Source organism: Hemibagrus wyckioides, linkage group LG21 (genome assembly GCF_019097595.1).
Source record: "Hemibagrus wyckioides isolate EC202008001 linkage group LG21, SWU_Hwy_1.0, whole genome shotgun sequence".
Classification (NCBI taxonomy): domain Eukaryota; kingdom Metazoa; phylum Chordata; class Actinopteri; order Siluriformes; family Bagridae; genus Hemibagrus; species Hemibagrus wyckioides.
This window is the reverse complement of record NC_080730.1, coordinates 20274558-20295605: the sequence shown is the minus strand read 5'-3', so window position 1 is coordinate 20295605 and position 21048 is coordinate 20274558. Positions and strand designations below refer to the sequence as shown.

Below are 21048 nucleotides of genomic sequence, written 5' to 3'. Positions count from 1 at the left end.
TCAAGTGAACAACAACACAACAATAATAATACTATATATATATATATATATAAGTCATGTAAAAGTAGATTAGGTAAAAATATATTAAACATACAATGCATATTAGAGCTTATATGAGCAGTAAATACAGTAACTGGAGTTTTAACAATCATTACCAGAACACCAATAGAGGCGATTTTTGGCCACAACACATAATCAGATAAACTGTGGATTTTTTTCCCATATTTTAAGTATTAAATCATTGTATTAACTATTGCGAATCACAGCAATTTCGAAACTAAAGAATGCAAAAGAGAGAAAAATAACACGGAGGGTTTTTTTCGAGGCCACAGCGACACTTACTGGAATTCACGGAGCTGCACGCGGTAGTGTAGGGTAGTCGCGGATTGATGACGCAATCGATAGCTGACGGATATATATTTTTTTGTTTCTATTGTGTTTACTAGAAAGCTAAAATAATCGTAAGAAGTAGCTAAGTTTCCAGCTCTCTTTGAGTAAAAAAAAAAACAACAACAACAAAATGGAGTTTTATCTTCAGTAACCGCTCCAATAAAAGCTGTCTAGAGTTTATTGTAGATAATAAACATGAATAAAGGCTGGCTGGAGCTGGAGAGCGACCCCGGTGAGTATAAGAGCTAAGCTAACTGAAGCTAGCGATAGGAACACAGGCAGATTTTAACATGGTGTTACAACACACACACAGTGTCAGTGATGAAACACACTTATTAAACTCTCTTTGTTGTTCCAGGTCTCTTCACGCTGCTGGTGGAGGATTTCGGTGAGGAAGATGTTTTGTGTTGTTGATGCTGATGTCCAGCTGTGTGACAGTGTGTAAGTGACACAGAGTGGACTGAACCTGTTGTGTGTGTGTGTGTGTGTGTGTGTGTGTGTTACTCAGGTGTAAAGGGTGTTCAGGTGGAGGAGATCTACGACCTGCAGAGTAAATGCCAGAGGTAGTGACAACACACACACACACACACACACCTACACCTGTATGTTGTAACAGAAGAGACGTTGACGCTGTGTGTGTGTGTGTTCAGTCCTGTGTACGGCTTCATCTTCCTGTTTAAATGGATCGAGGAGCGTCGGTCCAGGAGGAAAGTGTCCACCCTGGTGGACGAGACCTCGGTCATCGATGATGACATCGTCAACGACATGTTCTTCGCTCACCAGGTCAGTCTCGTGTGATTTACTCTGCTCACAGTGTCATCAGCGGCAGTGTTATCTCATTTCTGCACTTCATGATGCTTTAACTTGCAGTAATCTAAAGAAGTGTGTGTGTGTAGTTGATTCCGAACTCGTGCGCGACTCATGCCTTACTGAGCGTGCTCCTGAACTGCAGTGGGGTGGAGCTGGGCAGCACTCTGAGCCGCATGAAGGCCTTCACCAAGGGGTTCAGTCCAGAGGTACACACACACACACTTTATATTCTGCTTTTCTCTTATTTATGAATTTCATTTCACTGCCCCTTCTCTCTGTGTGTGTTTGCGCAGAGTAAAGGCTACGCCATCGGGAACGCTCCAGAGTTAGCGAAGGCGCACAACAGTCACGCCAGGTACAACATCTGCAGCACAGACTTACTGCATGTCCTTACAGTGTGAAAGATCTGAGGAAACATAGAGCTGAGTGGTCAGTAGAGGACAGTGGTGTGGTGTAGAGCTGAGTGGTCAGTAGAGGACAGTGGTGTGGTGTAGAGCTGAGTGGTCAGTAGAGGACAGTGGTGTGGTGTAGAGCTGAGTGGTCAGTAGAGGACAGTGGTGTGGTGTAGAGCTGAGTGGTCAGTAGAGGACAGTGGTGTGGTGTAGAGCTGAGTGGTCAGTAGAGGACAGTGGTGTGGTGTAGAGCTGAGTGGTCAGTAGAGGACAGTGGTGAAGTATAGAGCTGAGTGGTCAGTAGAGGACAGTGGTGAAGTATAGAGCTGAGTGGTCAGTAGAGGACAGTGGTGAAGTATAGAGCTGAGTGGTCAGTAGAGGACAGTGGTGAAGTATAGAGCTGAGTGGTCAGTAGAGGACAGTGGTGAAGTATAGAGCTGAGTGGTCAGTAGAGGACAGTGGTGAAGTATAGAGCTGAGTGGTCAGTAGAGGACAGTGGTGTGGTGTAGAGCTGAGTGGTCAGTAGAGGACAGTGGTGTAAAGTAGAGTGGTCAGTAGAGGACAGTGGTGTGGTGTAGAGCTGAGTGGTCAGTAGAGGACAGTGGTGTGGTGTAGAACTGAGTGGTCAGTAGAGGACAGTGGTGTAAAGTAGAGTGGTCAGTAGAGGACAGTGGTGTGGTGTAGAGCTGAGTGGTCAGTAGAGGACAGTGGTGTAAAGTAGAGTGGTCAGTAGAGGACAGTGGTGTGGTGTAGAGGACAGTGGTGTAGAGTAGAGCTGAGTGGTCAGTAGAGGACAGTGGTGTGGTGTAGAGCTGAGTAGTCAGTAGAAGACAGTGGTGAAGAGTAGAGCTGAGTGGTCAGTAGAGGACAGTGGTGTGGTGTAGAGCTGAGTAGTCAGTAGAAGACAGTGGTGAAGAGTAGAGTGGTCAGTAGATGACAGTAGTGTAGTGTAGAGTACAGTAGATTAAGGTGAAGTGTTGTGAGCTGCATGATCTGTCCAGGTGTGTGAGCTGCAGCAGGGGTCAAATAAACAGGACATTGTTACTGACCGTGTAAAACCCGTCTCTCTGCCCACTGTGTTCTCTGGAGGCCCGAGCCGCGTCACCTGCCCGAGAAGCAGAACGGAATCAGCGCTGTGAGGACCATGGAGGCTTTCCACTTCGTCAGCTACGTCCCCATTAAAGACCGACTGTTCGAGCTGGACGGCCTCAAAGCCTACCCCATTGACCACGGTCAGCTCTCACACCCTCTCACACACACACTCTCTCTCTCTCTCTCTCTCTATCTCTCTCTCTCTCTCTTACACACACACACACACACACACATTCACTCACTCTCTCTCTCTCTGTCTCTCTCTCTCTCTCTCTCTCTGTCTCTCTCTCTGCAGGTCCATGGGGGGAGGAGGAGGAGTGGACAGACAAAGCTCGGAGGGTCATTATGGAGAGAATTGGCCTGGCCACTGCAGGGTGAGACTGCATCCTCATTTCCTCAACACAGCTGTATTGTACCAGTGTGATGTTCCTCTGTATCACACTGTCACCATGTCAGACTCAGTCATGTGGCAGCTACTGCCTCAGATTACCCCTGCCCCCCTGCCCCCCTGCATTCTGTGTAGAACATCTGCTTTACCCTGTGTAGTGTTCTGGATATGTCTAACATCAGCCTTTTGTTCCACCTCGTCCCCTGACCAACCCCCCCAACCCCCCTGCAGTGAGCCGTACCATGACATCCGCTTCAACCTGATGGCTGTGGTTCCTGACCGCAGGGTGAAGTACGAGTCCAGGCTGGAGGTGCTCAAACACAACCGCCAGATTGTTCTGGAAGGACTGCAGCAGGTGAAGGACATTTTATTTAGTGTAGATACACTTCTCTTTGTGTAGCAGCACTCCATCACCTCTAGTGGTGTTGTGTAGTGTAGTGTGTAGCAGCACTCCATCACCTCTAGTGGTGTTGTGTAGTGTAGTGTGTAGCAGCACTCCATCACCTCTAGTGGTGTTGTGTAGTGTAGTGTGTAGCAGCACTCCATCACCTCTAGTGGTGTTGTGTAGTGTAGTGTGTAGCAGCACTCCATCACCTCTAGTGGTGTAGTGTAGTGTAGTGTGTAGCAGCACTCCATCACCTCTAGTGGTGTAGTGTGGTGTAGTGTAGTGTGTAGCAGCACTCCATCACCTCTAGTGGTGTTGTGTAGTGTAGTGTAGTGTGTAGCAGCACTCCATCACCTCTAGTGGTGTTGTGTAGTGTAGTGTAGTGTGTAGCAGCACTCCATCACCTCTAGTGGTGTTGTGTAGTGTAGTGTAGTGTGTAGCAGCACTCCATCACCTCTAGTGGTGTAGTGTAGTGTAGTGTAGTGTGTAGCAGCACTCCATCACCTCTAGTGGTGTAGTGTAGTGTGTAGCAGCACTCCATCACCTCTAGTGGTGTTGTGTAGTGTAGTGTGTAGCAGCACTCCATCACCTCTAGTGGTGTAGTGTAGTGTAGTGTAGTGTGTAGCAGCACTCCATCCCCTCTAGTGGTGTAGTGTAGTGTAGTGTAGTGTGTAGCAGCACTCCATCACCTCTAGTGGTGTTGTGTAGTGTAGTGTGTAGCAGCACTCCATCACCTCTAGTGGTGTAGTGTAGTGTAGTGTGTAGCAGCACTCCATCACCTCTAGTGGTGTTGTGTAGTGTGTAGCAGCACTCCATCACCTCTAGTGGTGTTGTGTAGTGTAGTGTGTAGCAGCACTCCATCACCTCTAGTGGTGTTGTGTAGTGTAGTGTGTAGCAGCACTCCATCACCTCTAGTGGTGTTGTGTAGTGTAGTGTAGTGTGTAGCAGCACTCCATTACCTCTAGTGGTGTTGTGTAGTGTAGTGTGTAGCAGCACTCCATCACCTCTAGTGGTGTTGTGTAGTGTAGTGTGTAGCAGCACTCCATCACCTCTAGTGGTGTAGTGTAGTGTAGTGTAGTGTGTAGCAGCACTCCATCCCCTCTAGTGGTGTAGTGTAGTGTAGTGTAGTGTGTAGCAGCACTCCATCACCTCTAGTGGTGTTGTGTAGTGTAGTGTGTAGCAGCACTCCATCACCTCTAGTGGTGTAGTGTAGTGTAGTGTGTAGCAGCACTCCATCACCTCTAGTGGTGTTGTGTAGTGTAGTGTGTAGCAGCACTCCATCACCTCTAGTGGTGTTGTGTAGTGTAGTGTAGTGTGTAGCAGCACTCCATCACCTCTAGTGGTGTTGTGTAGTGTAGTGTGTAGCAGCACTCCATCACCTCTAGTGGTGTTGTGTAGTGTAGTGTGTAGCAGCACTCCATCACCTCTAGTGGTGTTGTGTAGTGTGTAGCAGCACTCCATCACCTCTAGTGGTGTAGTGTAGTGTAGTGTGTAGCAGCACTCCATTACCTCTAGTGGTGTTGTGTAGTGTAGTGTGTAGCAGCACTCCATCACCTCTAGTGGTGTAGTGTAGTGTAGTGTGTAGCAGCACTCCATCACCTCTAGTGGTGTAGTGTAGTGTAGTGTGTAGCAGCACTCCATCACCTCTAGTGGTGTTGTGTAGTGTAGTGTAGTGTAGTGTGTAGCAGCACTCCATCACCTCTAGTGGTGTAGTGTAGTGTAGTGTGTAGCAGCACTCCATCACCTCTAGTGGTGTAGTGTAGTGTGTAGCAGCACTCCATCACCTCTAGTGGTGTTGTGTAGTGTAGTGTAGTGTAGTGTGTAGCAGCACTCCATCACCTCTAGTGGTGTTGTGTAGTGTAGTGTGTAGCAGCACTCCATCACCTCTAGTGGTGTTGTGTAGTGTAGTGTGTAGCAGCACTCCATCACCTCTAGTGGTGTTGTGTAGTGTAGTGTGTAGCAGCACTCCATCACCTCTAGTGGTGTTGTGTAGTGTAGTGTGTAGCAGCACTCCATCACCTCTAGTGGTGTTGTGTAGTGTAGTGTGTAGCAGCACTCCATCACCTCTAGTGGTGTAGTGTAGTGTAGTGTAGTGTAGTGTGTAGCAGCACTCCATTACCTCTAGTGGTGTTGTGTAGTGTAGTGTGTAGCAGCACTCCATCACCTCTAGTGGTGTTGTGTAGTGTAGTGTGTAGCAGCACTCCATCACCTCTAGTGGTGTTGTGTAGTGTAGTGTAGTGTAGTGTGTAGCAGCACTCCATCACCTCTAGTGGTGTAGTGTAGTGTAGTGTGTAGCAGCACTCCATCACCTCTAGTGGTGTTGTGTAGTGTAGTGTGTAGCAGCACTCCATCACCTCTAGTGGTGTGGTGTAGTGTAGTGTGTAGCAGCACTCCATCACCTCTAGTGGTGTAGTGTAGTGTAGTGTGTAGCAGCACTCCATTACCTCTAGTGGTGTTGTGTAGTGTAGTGTGTAGCAGCACTCCATCACCTCTAGTGGTGTTGTGTAGTGTAGTGTAGTGTGTAGCAGCACTCCATCACCTCTAGTGGTGTTGTGTAGTGTAGTGTGTAGCAGCACTCCATCACCTCTAGTGGTGTTGTGTAGTGTAGTGTAGTGTGTAGCAGCACTCCATCACCTCTAGTGGTGTGGTGTAGTGTAGTGTGTAGCAGCACTCCATTACCTCTAGTGGTGTTGTGTAGTGTAGTGTGTAGCAGCACTCCATCACCTCTAGTGGTGTTGTGTAGTGTAGTGTGTAGCAGCACTCCATCACCTCTAGTGGTGTTGTGTAGTGTAGTGTGTAGCAGCACTCCATCACCTCTAGTGGTGTTGTGTAGTGTAGTGTAGTGTAGTGTAGTGTGTAGCAGCACTCCATCACCTCTAGTGGTGTTGTGTAGTGTAGTGTGTAGCAGCACTCCATCACCTCTAGTGGTGTTGTGTAGTGTAGTGTAGTGTGTAGCAGCACTCCATCACCTCTAGTGGTGTTGTGTAGTGTAGTGTGTAGCAGCACTCCATTACCTCTAGTGGTGTTGTGTAGTGTAGTGTGTAGCAGCACTCCATCACCTCTAGTGGTGTTGTGTAGTGTAGTGTAGTGTGTAGCAGCACTCCATCACCTCTAGTGGTGTTGTGTAGTGTAGTGTGTAGCAGCACTCCATCACCTCTAGTGGTGTTGTGTAGTGTAGTGTGTAGCAGCACTCCATCACCTCTAGTGGTGTTGTGTAGTGTAGTGTAGTGTAGTGTGTAGCAGCACTCCATTACCTCTAGTGGTGTTGTGTAGTGTAGTGTGTAGCAGCACTCCATCACCTCTAGTGGTGTTGTGTAGTGTAGTGTGTAGCAGCACTCCATCACCTCTAGTGGTGTTGTGTAGTGTAGTGTAGTGTGTAGCAGCACTCCATCACCTCTAGTGGTGTTGTGTAGTGTAGTGTGTAGCAGCACTCCATCACCTCTAGTGGTGTAGTGTAGTGTAGTGTAGTGTGTAGCAGCACTCCATCCCCTCTAGTGGTGTAGTGTAGTGTAGTGTAGTGTGTAGCAGCACTCCATCACCTCTAGTGGTGTTGTGTAGTGTAGTGTGTAGCAGCACTCCATCACCTCTAGTGGTGTTGTGTAGTGTAGTGTAGTGTGTAGCAGCACTCCATCACCTCTAGTGGTGTAGTGTAGTGTAGTGTGTAGCAGCACTCCATCACCTCTAGTGGTGTTGTGTAGTGTAGTGATTGTGTACCTTTATTTCAGGCGATCAGAGCGTCCCAAACAGACACAACACATGAACGCAAGCAGCAGGACTCCTCCTCAGAGGACACGCCCCCTGCTGTCAAAAAGGAGGAGGAGTCAGAGACACAGATAACACCTGCTCCAGCTCCGCCCACAGGTGTGTGTTTTTAATAAACAGCAAAAAAAAAACATAAACATGGCATTAGTGTGACAGTGTGTGTGTGTGTGTGTGTAGACTCAGCAGATGTTGCGAGTGTTCCTGCAGTGTCCAGCTCCTCAGAGAAACCTAAAGCCACAGTGAAGCTCCCAACTTTGCCTCCAGGGGCAACCACCACCGGCCCCAACCCCATTGTCCAGCGCCTGCCCGCCTTCCTGGACAACCACAACTACGCAAAGTCCCCCATGCAGGTGAGCCTCTAGACGCAGATGTCCGCATGAAATCTGTCTATTTTTCAAAACTAACTCTGTAACTGTGTGTGTGTGTACAGGAGGAGGAGGACCTGGCTGCAGGAGTGGCTCGTGCTCGTGCTCCTGGTCCCCCTCAGGCCTCGTACTCTGATGATGAGGATGGCTATGATGATGAAGAGGAGGACAGGTATGGACAGAGAGACAGTCTCACAGACATGCTGTACATCTTCATGCACTTCATGATGGGCGTTTCGTGTGTCCTGCTTATCAGGTTCCGCAAAAAGCCAGGTGTCCGTGGACGGGGCGTGACCCGGAGCAGCGGTGGGGGCGGAGTCTCGGGTGTGGAGAGTCAGCTGGCTCTGAGCATGCTCGCCGACAGACTCAAAAAGGAGGCACAGAGAAAGGAGCCCATGGCAGCGACGGTCACGCCCGGCTCCTCCGCGCTGAACGTCCGCACCGAGGGACGAACCGGGGGCATCAGCATCACGCCCGCCTGCCAGCCCTCGCCCACGCCCAGCAACGAGAGCACGGACACGGCCTCCGAGATCGGCAGTGCCTTTAACTCACCGCTGAGATCTCCTGCTCGCTCGCAGGTACGAGCGAGAACAGATCTTTATTTATTTTTAATTAGCTGATTCACGTCTTAAATGCTTATCGGTGTGCATTAGAAGCTAAACTATTATATTTAGCTTTTTATATCATGATATTTAAGCTGCTTTAGGGTGTTATCTAGAGACAAGTTCTGTGCGTTTCAGTACTCTTTCCCTCCCCAGGCTGCCACTCGACCCTCCAGCCCCGTGGCCTGCCACCTGAGCCGCGTGCTGTATGGAGACGATGACGTCCTGCTGAGACTGGACACTCGACACAACCGCGCCGTCCGAGAGCTCGGAGCCATGATCAGCTCCACACAGCTACAGCTCAGAGAGGATGGAACCATTTACACACTGCCAAGTACCGGTACAACACACACACACACACACAGTGATTTTTTTTCCTCAAAGGAGTAACATATAGAATAGTAAAGCAAAACCTCCTTACATAGAGCTGGAATGTAATAGACTCTTCTGAAGTAGTGTGTGTGTGTGTTTCCACTCCTGTCGTTCCTCTGCACAGAGGCAGCGTGTGACGTGGTGAAGAAGGCCGGCGTGGTGGATGGTCAGGAGGCGAGCGAGAGCACACGGGGAGGAGGTGCGGGTGGAGAGGCGGACGGGGGGAAAGGAGCACCATCTCGGGAGCTGAAGCAGGAAAAGGAGACAGCGGAGACGAGCAAGGACAAGCCGAGCGCAGAGACGGCAAACTTCGCTGAGCCCGAGGCTCTCACCAAACCTCTCGGGGAGAAATACACTCCGAAAGTGAGGATTCAGTCTGAGTTTATTATCTGTAGCGTCCACTTCAACACTAGAGCTCTGACGCTTTCCTGGCATTTAGTGTAGCGTGATAGCTGTATCTTTTCTTCTTCTTTTTTTTTTAACTATTCCTTTTCTCTCAACTTTCCCTGCTCTCTGTCCGCACCAGTGACGCGTGATTTGTTATTCATTTGCTCTCTGATATATATTGAAAGTTTCCTTGTTCTGTTCTCCACTCTGTGTTACACCTGCTCAGTGTTGTTGTTGTTGTTGTCACGCTGTAGGAGTTGTTGGCTCTGCTGAAGTGTGTGGAGGCTGACATCGCCAACTACGAGGTGTATCTGAAGGAGGAGGTGGACAAACGGAAGAAATACAAGGTACGAGCTGTGACCTGCCTTTAAAAACACAACACCAAGTGAGAATCTGTTCACAACTTAATATAATGTAGTTATAACGATTGTGTGTGTGTGTTTAGATTGATGACCAGAGGAGGACCCATAACTATGACGAGTTCATCTGCACCTTCATTTCCATGCTGGCACAAGAAGGTACACGTCTCACACACACAATTATTTATAATCTTTAGTTAAATATATATAAAACATAAAAAATGTGTAATGAAATAAAAAGAGAGTGGTGTGTGAAAATGGAGAGGAATTAATTAGCACTACACACCACCACCAGCAACACCATCACCACCACTACCCCAGGTGCTGGAGATCAGAGTTCCTCAGCTCGAGTGCTACACAGTTTGAAGTTCTCTCTGCTCCAGTTTCACCTGATCCAACTGATTGGAGTCTAATGAACTCATGTGCTGATGCAAGTGTGTGTGTGTGTGTGTGTTTGAGTGTGAAATAAAAACACAATGGGCTTCCAGGCCAGGTGAAATCCTGCTCTAGAATAAAAGTTCAATTCCAGTGTAGTCCTGTGGAGTGAGAGGTTGGTGCTGTAGGTACGAAACTGAGAGGTGAGATTTTGAGGAGAAAAGATTCTGTTTTCTCTCCTGAAGCTTCACCATAAATGACACAAGAGAAAACACAATCAGTTTAAAACACTGAGGATATGAAAAATATGCAAGTGAATAAACAGCAGGACACAACATCCTACACCATCACCACCACCAGTCACACCATCACCACCACCAGTCACACCATCACCCACCACCAGTCACACCATCACCACCACCAGTCATGCCATCACCACCACCAGTCACACCATCACCACCACCAGTCACACCATCACCACCACCAGTCACACCATCACCCACCACCAGTCACACCATCACCCACCACCAGTCACACCATCACCACCACCAGTCATGCCATCACCACCACCAGTCACACCATCACCACCACCAGTCACACCATCACCCACCACCAGTCACACCATCACCACCACCAGTCACACCATCACCACCACCAGTCACACCATCACCCACCACCAGTCACACCATCACCACCACCAGTCATGCCATCACCACCACCAGTCACACCATCACCACCACCAGTCACACCATCACCACCACCAGTCATGCCATCACCACCACCAGTCATGCCATCACCACCACCAGTCACACCATCACCACCACCAGTCACACCATCACCACCACCAGTCACACCATCACCACCACCAGTCATGCCATCACCACCACCAGTCACACCATCACCACCACCAGTCACACCATCACCACCACCAGTCACACCATCACCACCACCAGTCACACCATCACCACCACCAGTCACACCATCACCACCACCAGTCACACCATCACCACCACCAGTCACACCATCACCACCACCAGTCACGCCATCACCACCACCAGTCATGCCATCACCACCACCAGTCACACCATCACCACCACCAGTCACACCATCATCACCAGTCACACCATCACCACCAGTCACACCATCATCACCACCACCAGTCACACCATCATCACCACCACCAGTCACACCATCATCACCACCACCAGTCACACCATCATCACCACCACCAGTCACACCACCACCACCACCAGTCACACCATCACCACCAGTCACACCATCACCACCACCAGTCACACCATCACCACCATCAGTCACACCATCACCACCACCACCAGTCACACCATCACCACCACCACCAGTCACACCATCACCACCAGTCACACCATCATCACCACCACCAGTCACACCATCACCACCACCAGTCACACCATCATCACCAGTCACACCATCACCACCACCACCACTCACACCATCACCACCACCAGTCACGCCATCACCACCACCAGTCACACCACCACCAGTCACACCATCATCACCACCACCAGTCACACCATCATCACCACCACCAGTCACACCATCACCACCACCAGTCACACCATCACCACCACCAGTCACACCATCATCACCACCAGTCACACCATCATCACCACCAGTCACGCCATCATCACCACCAGTCACGCCATCATCACCACCAGTCACGCCATCATCATCACCAGTCACGCCATCACCAGTCTCACCATCATCACCAGTCACATCATCACCAGTCATGCCATCATCATCACCAGTCATGCCATCATCATCACCAGTCACGCCATCATCACCAGTCACGCCATCATCATCACCAGTCACGCCATCACCACCACCAGTCACACCATCATCACCACCACCAGTCACATCATCACCAGTCACACCATCATCACCACCAGTCACACCATCACCACCAGTCACATCATCACCAGTCACACCATCATCATCACCAGTCACACCATCATCATCACCAGTCACACCATCATCACCACCAGTCACATCATCACCACCAGTCACACCATCACCAGTCACATCACCACCAGTCACGTCATCACCACCAGTCACACCATCACCACCAGTCACATCATCACCACCAGTCACACCATCACCAGTCACGTCATCACCACCAGTCACACCATCATCACCAGTCACACCATCATCACCAGTCACACCATCATCACCACCACCAGTCACACCATCACCACCACCAGTCACACCATCACCACCACCAGTCACACCATCACCACCAGTCACACCATCACCACCACCACCAGTCACACCATCATCACCAGTCACACCATCATCACCACCACCAGTCACACCATCATCACCAGTCACACCATCATCACCACCACCAGTCACACCATCACCACCACCAGTCACACCATCATCACCACCAGTCACACCATCACCACCACCAGTCACACCATCACCACCACCAGTCACACCATCACCCACCACCAGTCACACCATCATCATCACCACCAGTCACACCATCACCACCAGTCACACCATCACCACCACCAGTCACACCATCACCCACCACCAGTCACACCATCACCACCACCAGTCACACCATCACCACCACCAGTCACACCATCACCACCACCAGTCACACCATCACCCACCACCAGTCACACCATCATCATCACCACCAGTCACACCATCACCACCAGTCACACCATCATCACCACCACCAGTCACACCATCACCACCAGTCACACCATCACCACCAGTCACACCATCACCACCAGTCACACCATCATCATCACCACCAGTCACATCACCACCAGTCACACCATCACCACCACCAGTCACACCATCACCACCAGTCACACCATCACCACCACCAGTCACACCACCACCAGTCACACCACCACCAGTCACACCATCACCACCACCAGTCACACCATCACCACCACCATCAGTCACATCACCACCACCAGTCACGCCATCACCACCACCAGTCACACCATCACCACCACCAGTCACACCATCACCACCACCATCAGTCACATCACCACCACCAGTCACACCATCACCAGTCACACCATGACCACCACCAGTCAAACCATCATCACCACCATCAGTCACATCACCATCACCAGTCACACCATCATCACCAGTCACATCATCACCAGTCACACCATCACCACCACCAGTCACGCCATCATCACCAGTCACACCATCACCACCAGTCACGCCATCATCACCACCAGTCACGCCATCATCACCACCAGTCACGCCATCATCACCACCACCAGTCACATCATCACCAGTCACACCATCATCACCACCAGTCACACCATCATCACCACCAGTCACACCATCACCACCAGTCACACCATCATCACCAGTCACACCATCATCATCATCACCAGTCACACCATCATCACCACCACCAGTCACACCATCACCACCACCAGTCACACCATCACCACCACCAGTCACACCACCACCAGTCACACCATCACCACCACCAGTCACACCATCACCACCACCAGTCACATCATCACCAGTCACATCATCACCAGTCACACCATCACCACCACCAGTCACACCATCATCACCAGTCACACCATCATCACCAGTCACACCATCATCACCAGTCACACCATCACCACCACCAGTCACACCATCATCACCAGTCACACCATCATCATCACCAGTCACATCATCACCAGTCACGTCACACCATCATCACCAGTCACACCATCATCACCAGTCACACCATCATCACCAGTCACACCATCATCACCAGTCACATCATCACCACCAGTCACACCATCACCACCAGTCACACCATCATCACCACCAGTCACACCATCATCACCACCAGTCACACCATCATCACCAGTCACGTCACATCACCACCAGTCACACCATCATCACCAGTCACACCATCATCACCACCACCAGTCACACCATCACCAGTCACACCATCATCACCAGTCACACCATCACCACCAGTCACGCCATCATCATCACCAGTCACGCCATCATCATCACCAGTCACACCATCACCACCACCACCAGTCACACCATCATCATCAACACCAGTCACACCATCACCACCACCAGTCACGCCATCACCACCAGTCACACCATCATCACCACCAGTCACACCATCATCACCACCAGTCACGCCATCATCACCACCAGTCACGCCATCATCACCACCAGTCACACCATCATCACCACCACCAGTCACATCATCACCAGTCACATCATCACCAGTCACGTCACACCATCATCACCAGTCACACCATCATCACCAGTCACATCATCACCAGTCACATCATCACCACCAGTCACACCATCACCACCAGTCACATCACCACCAGTCACGTCATCACCACCAGTCACGTCATCACCAGTCACGTCATCACCAGTCACATCATCACCAGTCACACCATCATCACCAGTCACACCATCATCACCAGTCACGTCACACCATCATCACCAGTCACACCATCATCACCAGTCACACCATCATCACCAGTCACGTCACACCATCATCAGTCACATCACACCATCATCACCAGTCACACCATCATCACCAGTCACGTCACACCATCACCAGTCACGTCACACCATCATCACCAGTCACACCATCATCACCAGTCACACCATCACCACCAGTCACACCATCATCACCAGTCACGTCACACCATCATCAGTCACATCACACCATCATCACCAGTCACGTCACACCATCATCAGTCACATCACACCATCATCACCAGTCACGTCACACCATCATCAGTCACATCACACCATCATCATCAGTCACGTCACACCATCATCAGTCACATCACACCATCATCACCAGTCACACCATCACCAGTCACACCATCATCACCAGTCACGTCACACCATCATCACCAGTCACACCATCATCACCAGTCACGTCACACCATCATCACCAGTCACACCATCATCACCAGTCACACCATCATCACCAGTCACGTCACACCATCATCACCAGTCACACCATCATCACCAGTCACACCATCATCACCAGTCACACCATCATCACCAGTCACACCATCACCAGTCACGTCACACCATCATCACCAGTCACACCATCATCACCAGTCACACCATCATTACCAGTCACACCATCATCACCAGTCACGTCACACCATCATCAGTCACGTCACACCATCATCAGTCACATCACACCATCATCACCAGTCACACCATCATCACCAGTCACACCACCATCACCAGTCACGTCACACCATCACCAGTCACGTCACACCATCATCACCAGTCACACCATCACCACCAGTCACACCATCATCACCAGTCACGTCACACCATCATCAGTCACATCACACCATCACCACCAGTCACACCATCATCACCAGTCACACCATCATCACCAGTCACGTCACACCATCATCAGTCACATCACACCATCATCACCAGTCACACCATCATCACCAGTCACACCATCACCACCAGTCACACCATCACCAGTCACACCATCATCACCAGTCACGTCACACCATCATCAGTCACATCACACCATCATCACCAGTCACACCATCATCACCAGTCACGTCACACCATCATCACCAGTCACACCATCATCACCAGTCACGTCACACCATCATCACCAGTCACACCATCATCACCAGTCACACCATCATCACCAGTCACACCACCACCACCAGTCACACCATCATCACCACCACCAGTCACACCATCATCACCACCACCAGTCACACCATCATCACCACCACCAGTCACACTGAGAGTCTGTGCTTTAATCTCTTTCAGTCTGTCTTTCAGAAGCACCTCTCTAATCTCAGGGTCATAAAGAGCCTCAGTTTTAAAACCACCTTCACGTCTCCTGTGTTTCCTCTCTCTCTGTCTCTCTCTCTCTCTCTCTCTCTCTCTCTCTGCCCCCCCCCCTAAGCTGTGTGACTCAGTAGTGAGGAAGTCATCATGGTGTGTACTAGTGTGTAGTGATAACAGTCATTAGTGTTGAGGTGGGGTCTTTCCCAGCACAGTGAAGCAGCTGCATGATTCACTCTTACGAAATCGTCTAATTTCTATTTGATGGAACTGAAAACTGCAATCTGTCTGTCTCCCATGCCCGCTGCCTCTAACTGTGTGTGTGTGTGTGTGTGTGTGTGTGTGTGTGTAGGTATGCTGGCGAGTCTGGTAGAGCAGAACATTTCCGTGCGCAGGCGGCAGGGTGTGAGCATCGGCCGCCTCCACAAACAGCGCAAGCCGGACCGGAGAAAGCGATCTCGACCATACAAAGCCAAGCGACAGTGAACACACCCCGACTCTGGAGCACCACCGGCGCTGGTCAACTCTCTGAGAAAGGTGCTGACTAACTCTCTAACTTGTACAGTCAAGGTCTAGTGAACAACTGAGTACAGCTAGGACCTCTGAACACAGCCTAGCTCACACACATCTGTTCTTATGAGGAAAAAAAGAGCTAGTCAGATTACTTCTGAAGACTAGCGCTAGTAGAACGACTGGCACTAGTGAAATTTACTTAAATACTGATCAACATGCTCATGTGTGACACGTGTGCACAAGATGAGTACTAACGAACATCCTGTGACATGTAAAGAGTGTGTGAGACGTTGTGTACATAAACAGACGAGTGCTAGTGAACATGCTTGAGTTTCTAAAACACTGGTACTGATGACTGAACACGCTGAGACTTATAAAACCCAGTACTCATACCAGTGAACACACATGTACATCCCTTGCTATTGTGAACAAGTGAATACACCCCCACATTTACACAAGTCAAGAGGAAGTGCAAACACACACTCACATACACATACACACACACACATACACACACTTCACTGATCATAGTGCTTGTGGTTTTACGATGTGAACTCTGTCCAGATTCTCTGCAACAAAACGGTAAAGTTTAGCGCTAGTGAACACACCCTGATTTATATCATACATCACCTCTGAGCAGCCCAAAGCGCTCTAGTGAACACACCTCAGATGACCGACAGAACGTGTTCATCACTGACTGCAGACCACACGAAAAACAAAAAACCCAAATGGTCACCCTGGACGTTACGGACCATACGGATGTTCGTCTGTGGTTTGTTATTTAATTTCTGGACCAATCAGAGTTCGGAACAGGAGGAACTGTTTTTGAAGACAGTCTCAGATGGAGTCATCAGTGTTATGGAGGGAAAAAAATGCTTTCAGATTTTGACCAAACGTACAAAACTATGTGTTGTAGCATAATCTTACTTTCTTTCAGACAGTGTGTGTATGCTTTCTTCTTCCAAATGTCTACCTGTATGTATATATGTGTGTATGTGTGTGATTTATACTGTCATTTCTACATATCCTCCTAAATAAAATAAACATGTTACACTGTAAAACCAAAGCCCTTGTTCACTGTGTGTTTTGTTTTCCTGCACATGAGCTACAGCAGGCGTCCAATCAGAGCGATGCAGGAGGAGAATAAAACAATAGCAATAAATTAACACACATTGTTCTTGTCCAAATTACCTTTTTAAACTGACCAGTCCAGGTGTATAACAATGTTTAATACATATATATATATATATATATATATATATATATATATATATATAACACCCCTGGTTAAGATGTGTTCTTAGGCTTCTAATAAATTCATTTTTTATTGCAGAAGCATAATCTCACAGTGAAAATTGTAGAAAAGTCTAACTTTTATCTCAAGTGAATTTTAAAAAATCCATGACTAAAAAATAATTATTTTTTATAACATCACCTGTTCCACAATTATTGGCACCCCTAACAATTCCTATAAGATAAATGTAATTGAAACATTTTTGTCATTTTTACTGTAGTTTTTAAAGTTGATCAGAGTATCCAGAAACTTTTATGACTTCCTGTTTCCCTGGGGTATAAATATGAAGTGACAGAGGCCCATTTCTCTTATCCAACATGGTGACAAGACGAGAACACCCCATTCAGGTAAGGCAGATGTGTGTTGACCTTCAGAAGTCAGGCAAAGGCTACAAGAAAATCGCCACTCGCCAAACTCGCCCATATCTACAGTCAGAGGAATCATCAAGAAGTTTAAAACAACTGGGACAGTGACAAACAAGGCTGGACGAGGACCCGAGTTTATCTTGCCACCACACACAGTGAGGAGGATGGTAAGAGAAGTACAAAAATCTCCAAAGCTCACTGTTAGAGAACTGCATTAAAGAGTGGCCTCACCTACAGTCACATACGTAAACATCTGGAGTTTGCTAAGCGGTAGTGGGACTTCAACTGGGACTGTGTGCTTTGGTCAGATGAGACTAAGATAGAGCTTTTTGGCAACAAACACTCTAAGTGGGTCTGCCGTAGAACAAAAGATGAGTATGTGGAAAAGCACCTCATGCCCACTCTGAAGTATGTTGGAGGATCTGTGAAGCTGTGGGCCTGTTCCTCTTCCAAAGGCCCTGAGAACCTTGGTAGAGTGGCATCATGAACTCTTTGAAATACCAGGACATTTTGAATCAAAACCTGATGGCCTCTGTCAGAAAGCTGAAGATGGGTCGTTATTGGGTCTTTCAGCATGATAATGACCCAAAACATGTGGCGAAATCTACATAAAAATGGTTCAGCAGACTCAAAATCAAGCTCCTCCCATGGCAATCTCAGTCCCCAGATCTCAAACCAATTGAAAACCTGTGGGGTGAGCTGAAGAGGAGAGTGCATAAGTGAGGACCCAGGACTCTGGATGATCTAGAAAGATTGTGCAAAGAGGAATGGTCAAAGATCCCTCTCTCTGTCTTGTAAAATGTTATAGGAGGATTTAGTGTTGTCTTGTTGGCAAAAGGGGGTTGTACAAAGTATTAACATCAGGGGTGCCAATAATTGTGGCACACATGATTTCATGTAAAAAATGTGGGATATTGTTTTCCACTGAATAATTGTACTTCAATTAAAAAATGGATTTTTCTCTTGTTTTGCATTGTGGTTCTATATTGTTTTTAAAAAAATGAATTTATTAGAAGCCTAAGAACACATCTTAACCAGGGGTGCCAATAATTGTGGAGGGCGATATATATATATATATGCAGCGATGGCAGGGGTCCAAGCACCAGATTTCTGCTTTTATTTATTTACTAATCTCTTTGGACTGTTTCAGTTTAATGAAGATAACGTGCTCATTACTGTTTTTAGGAGTACAGTTAATTGTAGTGTAGTTATATGAGCTCTGAAGTGACCAGGATGTGTGTTGATCTATAATATCGACTGCTGAGATGTTCATCATGCAATCATGTTTGCAATCCTGTGTCCATGAAGAAAGGGGTGTGGCCTCACAGCTAAAACGCTCACTGTTTTTTTTTCCATTTCACTATTTGCACAAAACTGGATCCCGGTGTATTATATCCTACTGTTATATTCCATTCTGTTGTGCTGTATGGTGTTATATTGAACTGTCAGTTGATGTTTCTAACTTCAGCAATCAACAACAAAAAAAATCAGGTCAGCGGTTCCAGAAATGATTTACTCTTTATTTCAGATTATTTTTATACCAGCTGATGAGAATGTGCATTCATCTGATCCTTCAGGAAATCAATATTTGGAAGAAATGAGCATAAAATCCACCCTGAGAAATTTATAGCCTCTCAGAGTTCTTCCAAGCTTAAAAAAGATGCAGTCTTGACCTTCCTACAGCGAGTGTGTGTGTGTGTGTGTGTGTAGGCAGTGAGCTGTAATACTCTGCGTCTAAACTGCCAAAAATATACATTTCCTGAAGATCACGAGAACATGATGTGTCGATCTGAACATTTTCAGCTTTAAAAATGTCTCCCTTTAGATACACTATATTACCAAAAGTTTTGGGACGCCCCTCCAGATCATTCAATTCAGGTGTTATTTTTCAGGGGTTGGGCTCGGCCCCTTAGTTCCAGTGAAAGGAACTCTTAATGCTTCAGCTTCATACCAAGACATTTTGAACAATTTCATGCTCCCAACTCTGTGGGAACAGTTTAGGATGACCCCTTCCTGTTCCAACATGACTGCACACCAGTACATAAAACAAGCCCCATAAAGACATGGATGAGTGAGTTTGGTGTGGAGGAACTTGACTGGCCTGCACAGAGTCCTGACCTCAACCCCATAGAACACCTTTGGGATGAATTAGAGTTATTAGACTGTGAGCCAGACCTTCTTGTCCAACATTAGTGTCTGACCTCATAAATGCGCTTCTAGAGAAATGAAGCTGTTATAGCTGTAAAGGGTGGGACAACTCTATATTACATTCATGTCCATGTAAAGGCAGACCCAAAACCTTTGCCAATACAGTGTAGGTGTGAGATCTAACAAAGACCTGTGTTATATGTAATCCGGTACACTCTGCTCCTGGCTCTGCGGCATGCCACACTTCCACCTGCTCCATTACAGTGTCTACAGATGCCACGTGGGGTTGTGAGAGTTGGAGGTGTTTAATGAGAGCTGTCAGATATTTCATGACGTAGCTGGTCCTAGTGAGCAGTGTGAAGAGCAAGTCCTCTTCAGGCATGTGCTGCTATCCTCAGATGCCAGGGTGGACTCGGGCGAACCCTTAATCCGGCTCTTTTTCTGTGACCGCTGTGATCACGGCCTTCTGCTGTGGTGAACAGAGTGGACATGTTCACGCTGTCCTCAGCAAAAACGACACCACTGTAACACCTCGTCCTGATTTCCCTGTACGGTTTCTTTGATTTAAGGTTGGTTAAAAGCTCAGATTTGGTGCATGCCGTCTCTCTGTGCTTCTCCTTTCCCTCTCTGATGATTGACTGAATCTGAAACTGAGTCTGATGCTGCAAAAATCAGTTCATCAGCTACTGAAGCAGCTGTCTATCAATCAGGCTGATCAGGTGTATGTGTGTGTGTGTGTGAGGTTGTTGTTGTCTTTCAGTAGAGTTTAGTGACTTTGAGAACATGCTGCATGTCTTTCCTCTCGTTTGTGTGCAGGTGCTTGTGGGGAAATGGTGTTGATATCACACATCAGAGAGCTTTCTGGAGCAACAACAGCGCTGAAATCCCTGGTGAAGCCTGAGCAGAGTCTCAGCACGCCTCACTGACGCCGTGATGAAAGCACAGGATGAGTTTATAACACACAGGCTAGCCCACAACTCCATACAGAGCCTGAATTCATAAAGCAGCACCAAGGCCTTTTACACACACACTGCTGAGTGCGCTGTGTCATTAATTAGCCACTGAGCTAAAAAAAGAAAAAAGAAGAAGCAAAAACTGTCAAAAACTGTCTTCTTTTTACATCTAATTATGTGACAGAAAACAGGAGTGAGAGTAAAGTGAGTCCTCTCTCTCTCTCTCTCTCACACACACACACACACACACACTGCATGAAT

General features: G+C 48.1%; 1 protein-coding gene across 3 annotated transcripts; it reads left to right on the top strand.

Annotated features, from left to right (window-relative positions):
• Positions 1–374: 374 nt before the first annotated feature.
• bap1 (BRCA1 associated protein-1 (ubiquitin carboxy-terminal hydrolase)) lies at positions 375–16476 on the top strand. Of its 3 annotated transcripts, XM_058374232.1 has the most exons (18): positions 377–622; positions 749–778; positions 899–953; positions 1041–1173; positions 1287–1406; positions 1494–1555; positions 2682–2824; positions 2980–3058; positions 3304–3427; positions 7183–7318; positions 7397–7569; positions 7650–7756; positions 7841–8162; positions 8343–8526; positions 8683–8921; positions 9200–9292; positions 9391–9463; positions 15867–16476. In XM_058374232.1, the coding sequence occupies exons 1-18, from the start codon at positions 586–588 to the stop codon at positions 15998–16000; spliced, it is 2244 nt and encodes a 747-aa protein (XP_058230215.1). In that variant the 5' UTR covers positions 377–585; the 3' UTR covers positions 16001–16476. The 3 variants fall into 3 exon arrangements, with proteins under 3 accessions (XP_058230214.1, XP_058230213.1, XP_058230215.1); XM_058374231.1 differs by having other exon boundaries at positions 375–622; positions 7650–8162; positions 8343–8520; XM_058374230.1 differs by having other exon boundaries at positions 375–622; positions 7650–8162.
• Positions 16477–21048: the final 4572 nt, after the last annotated feature.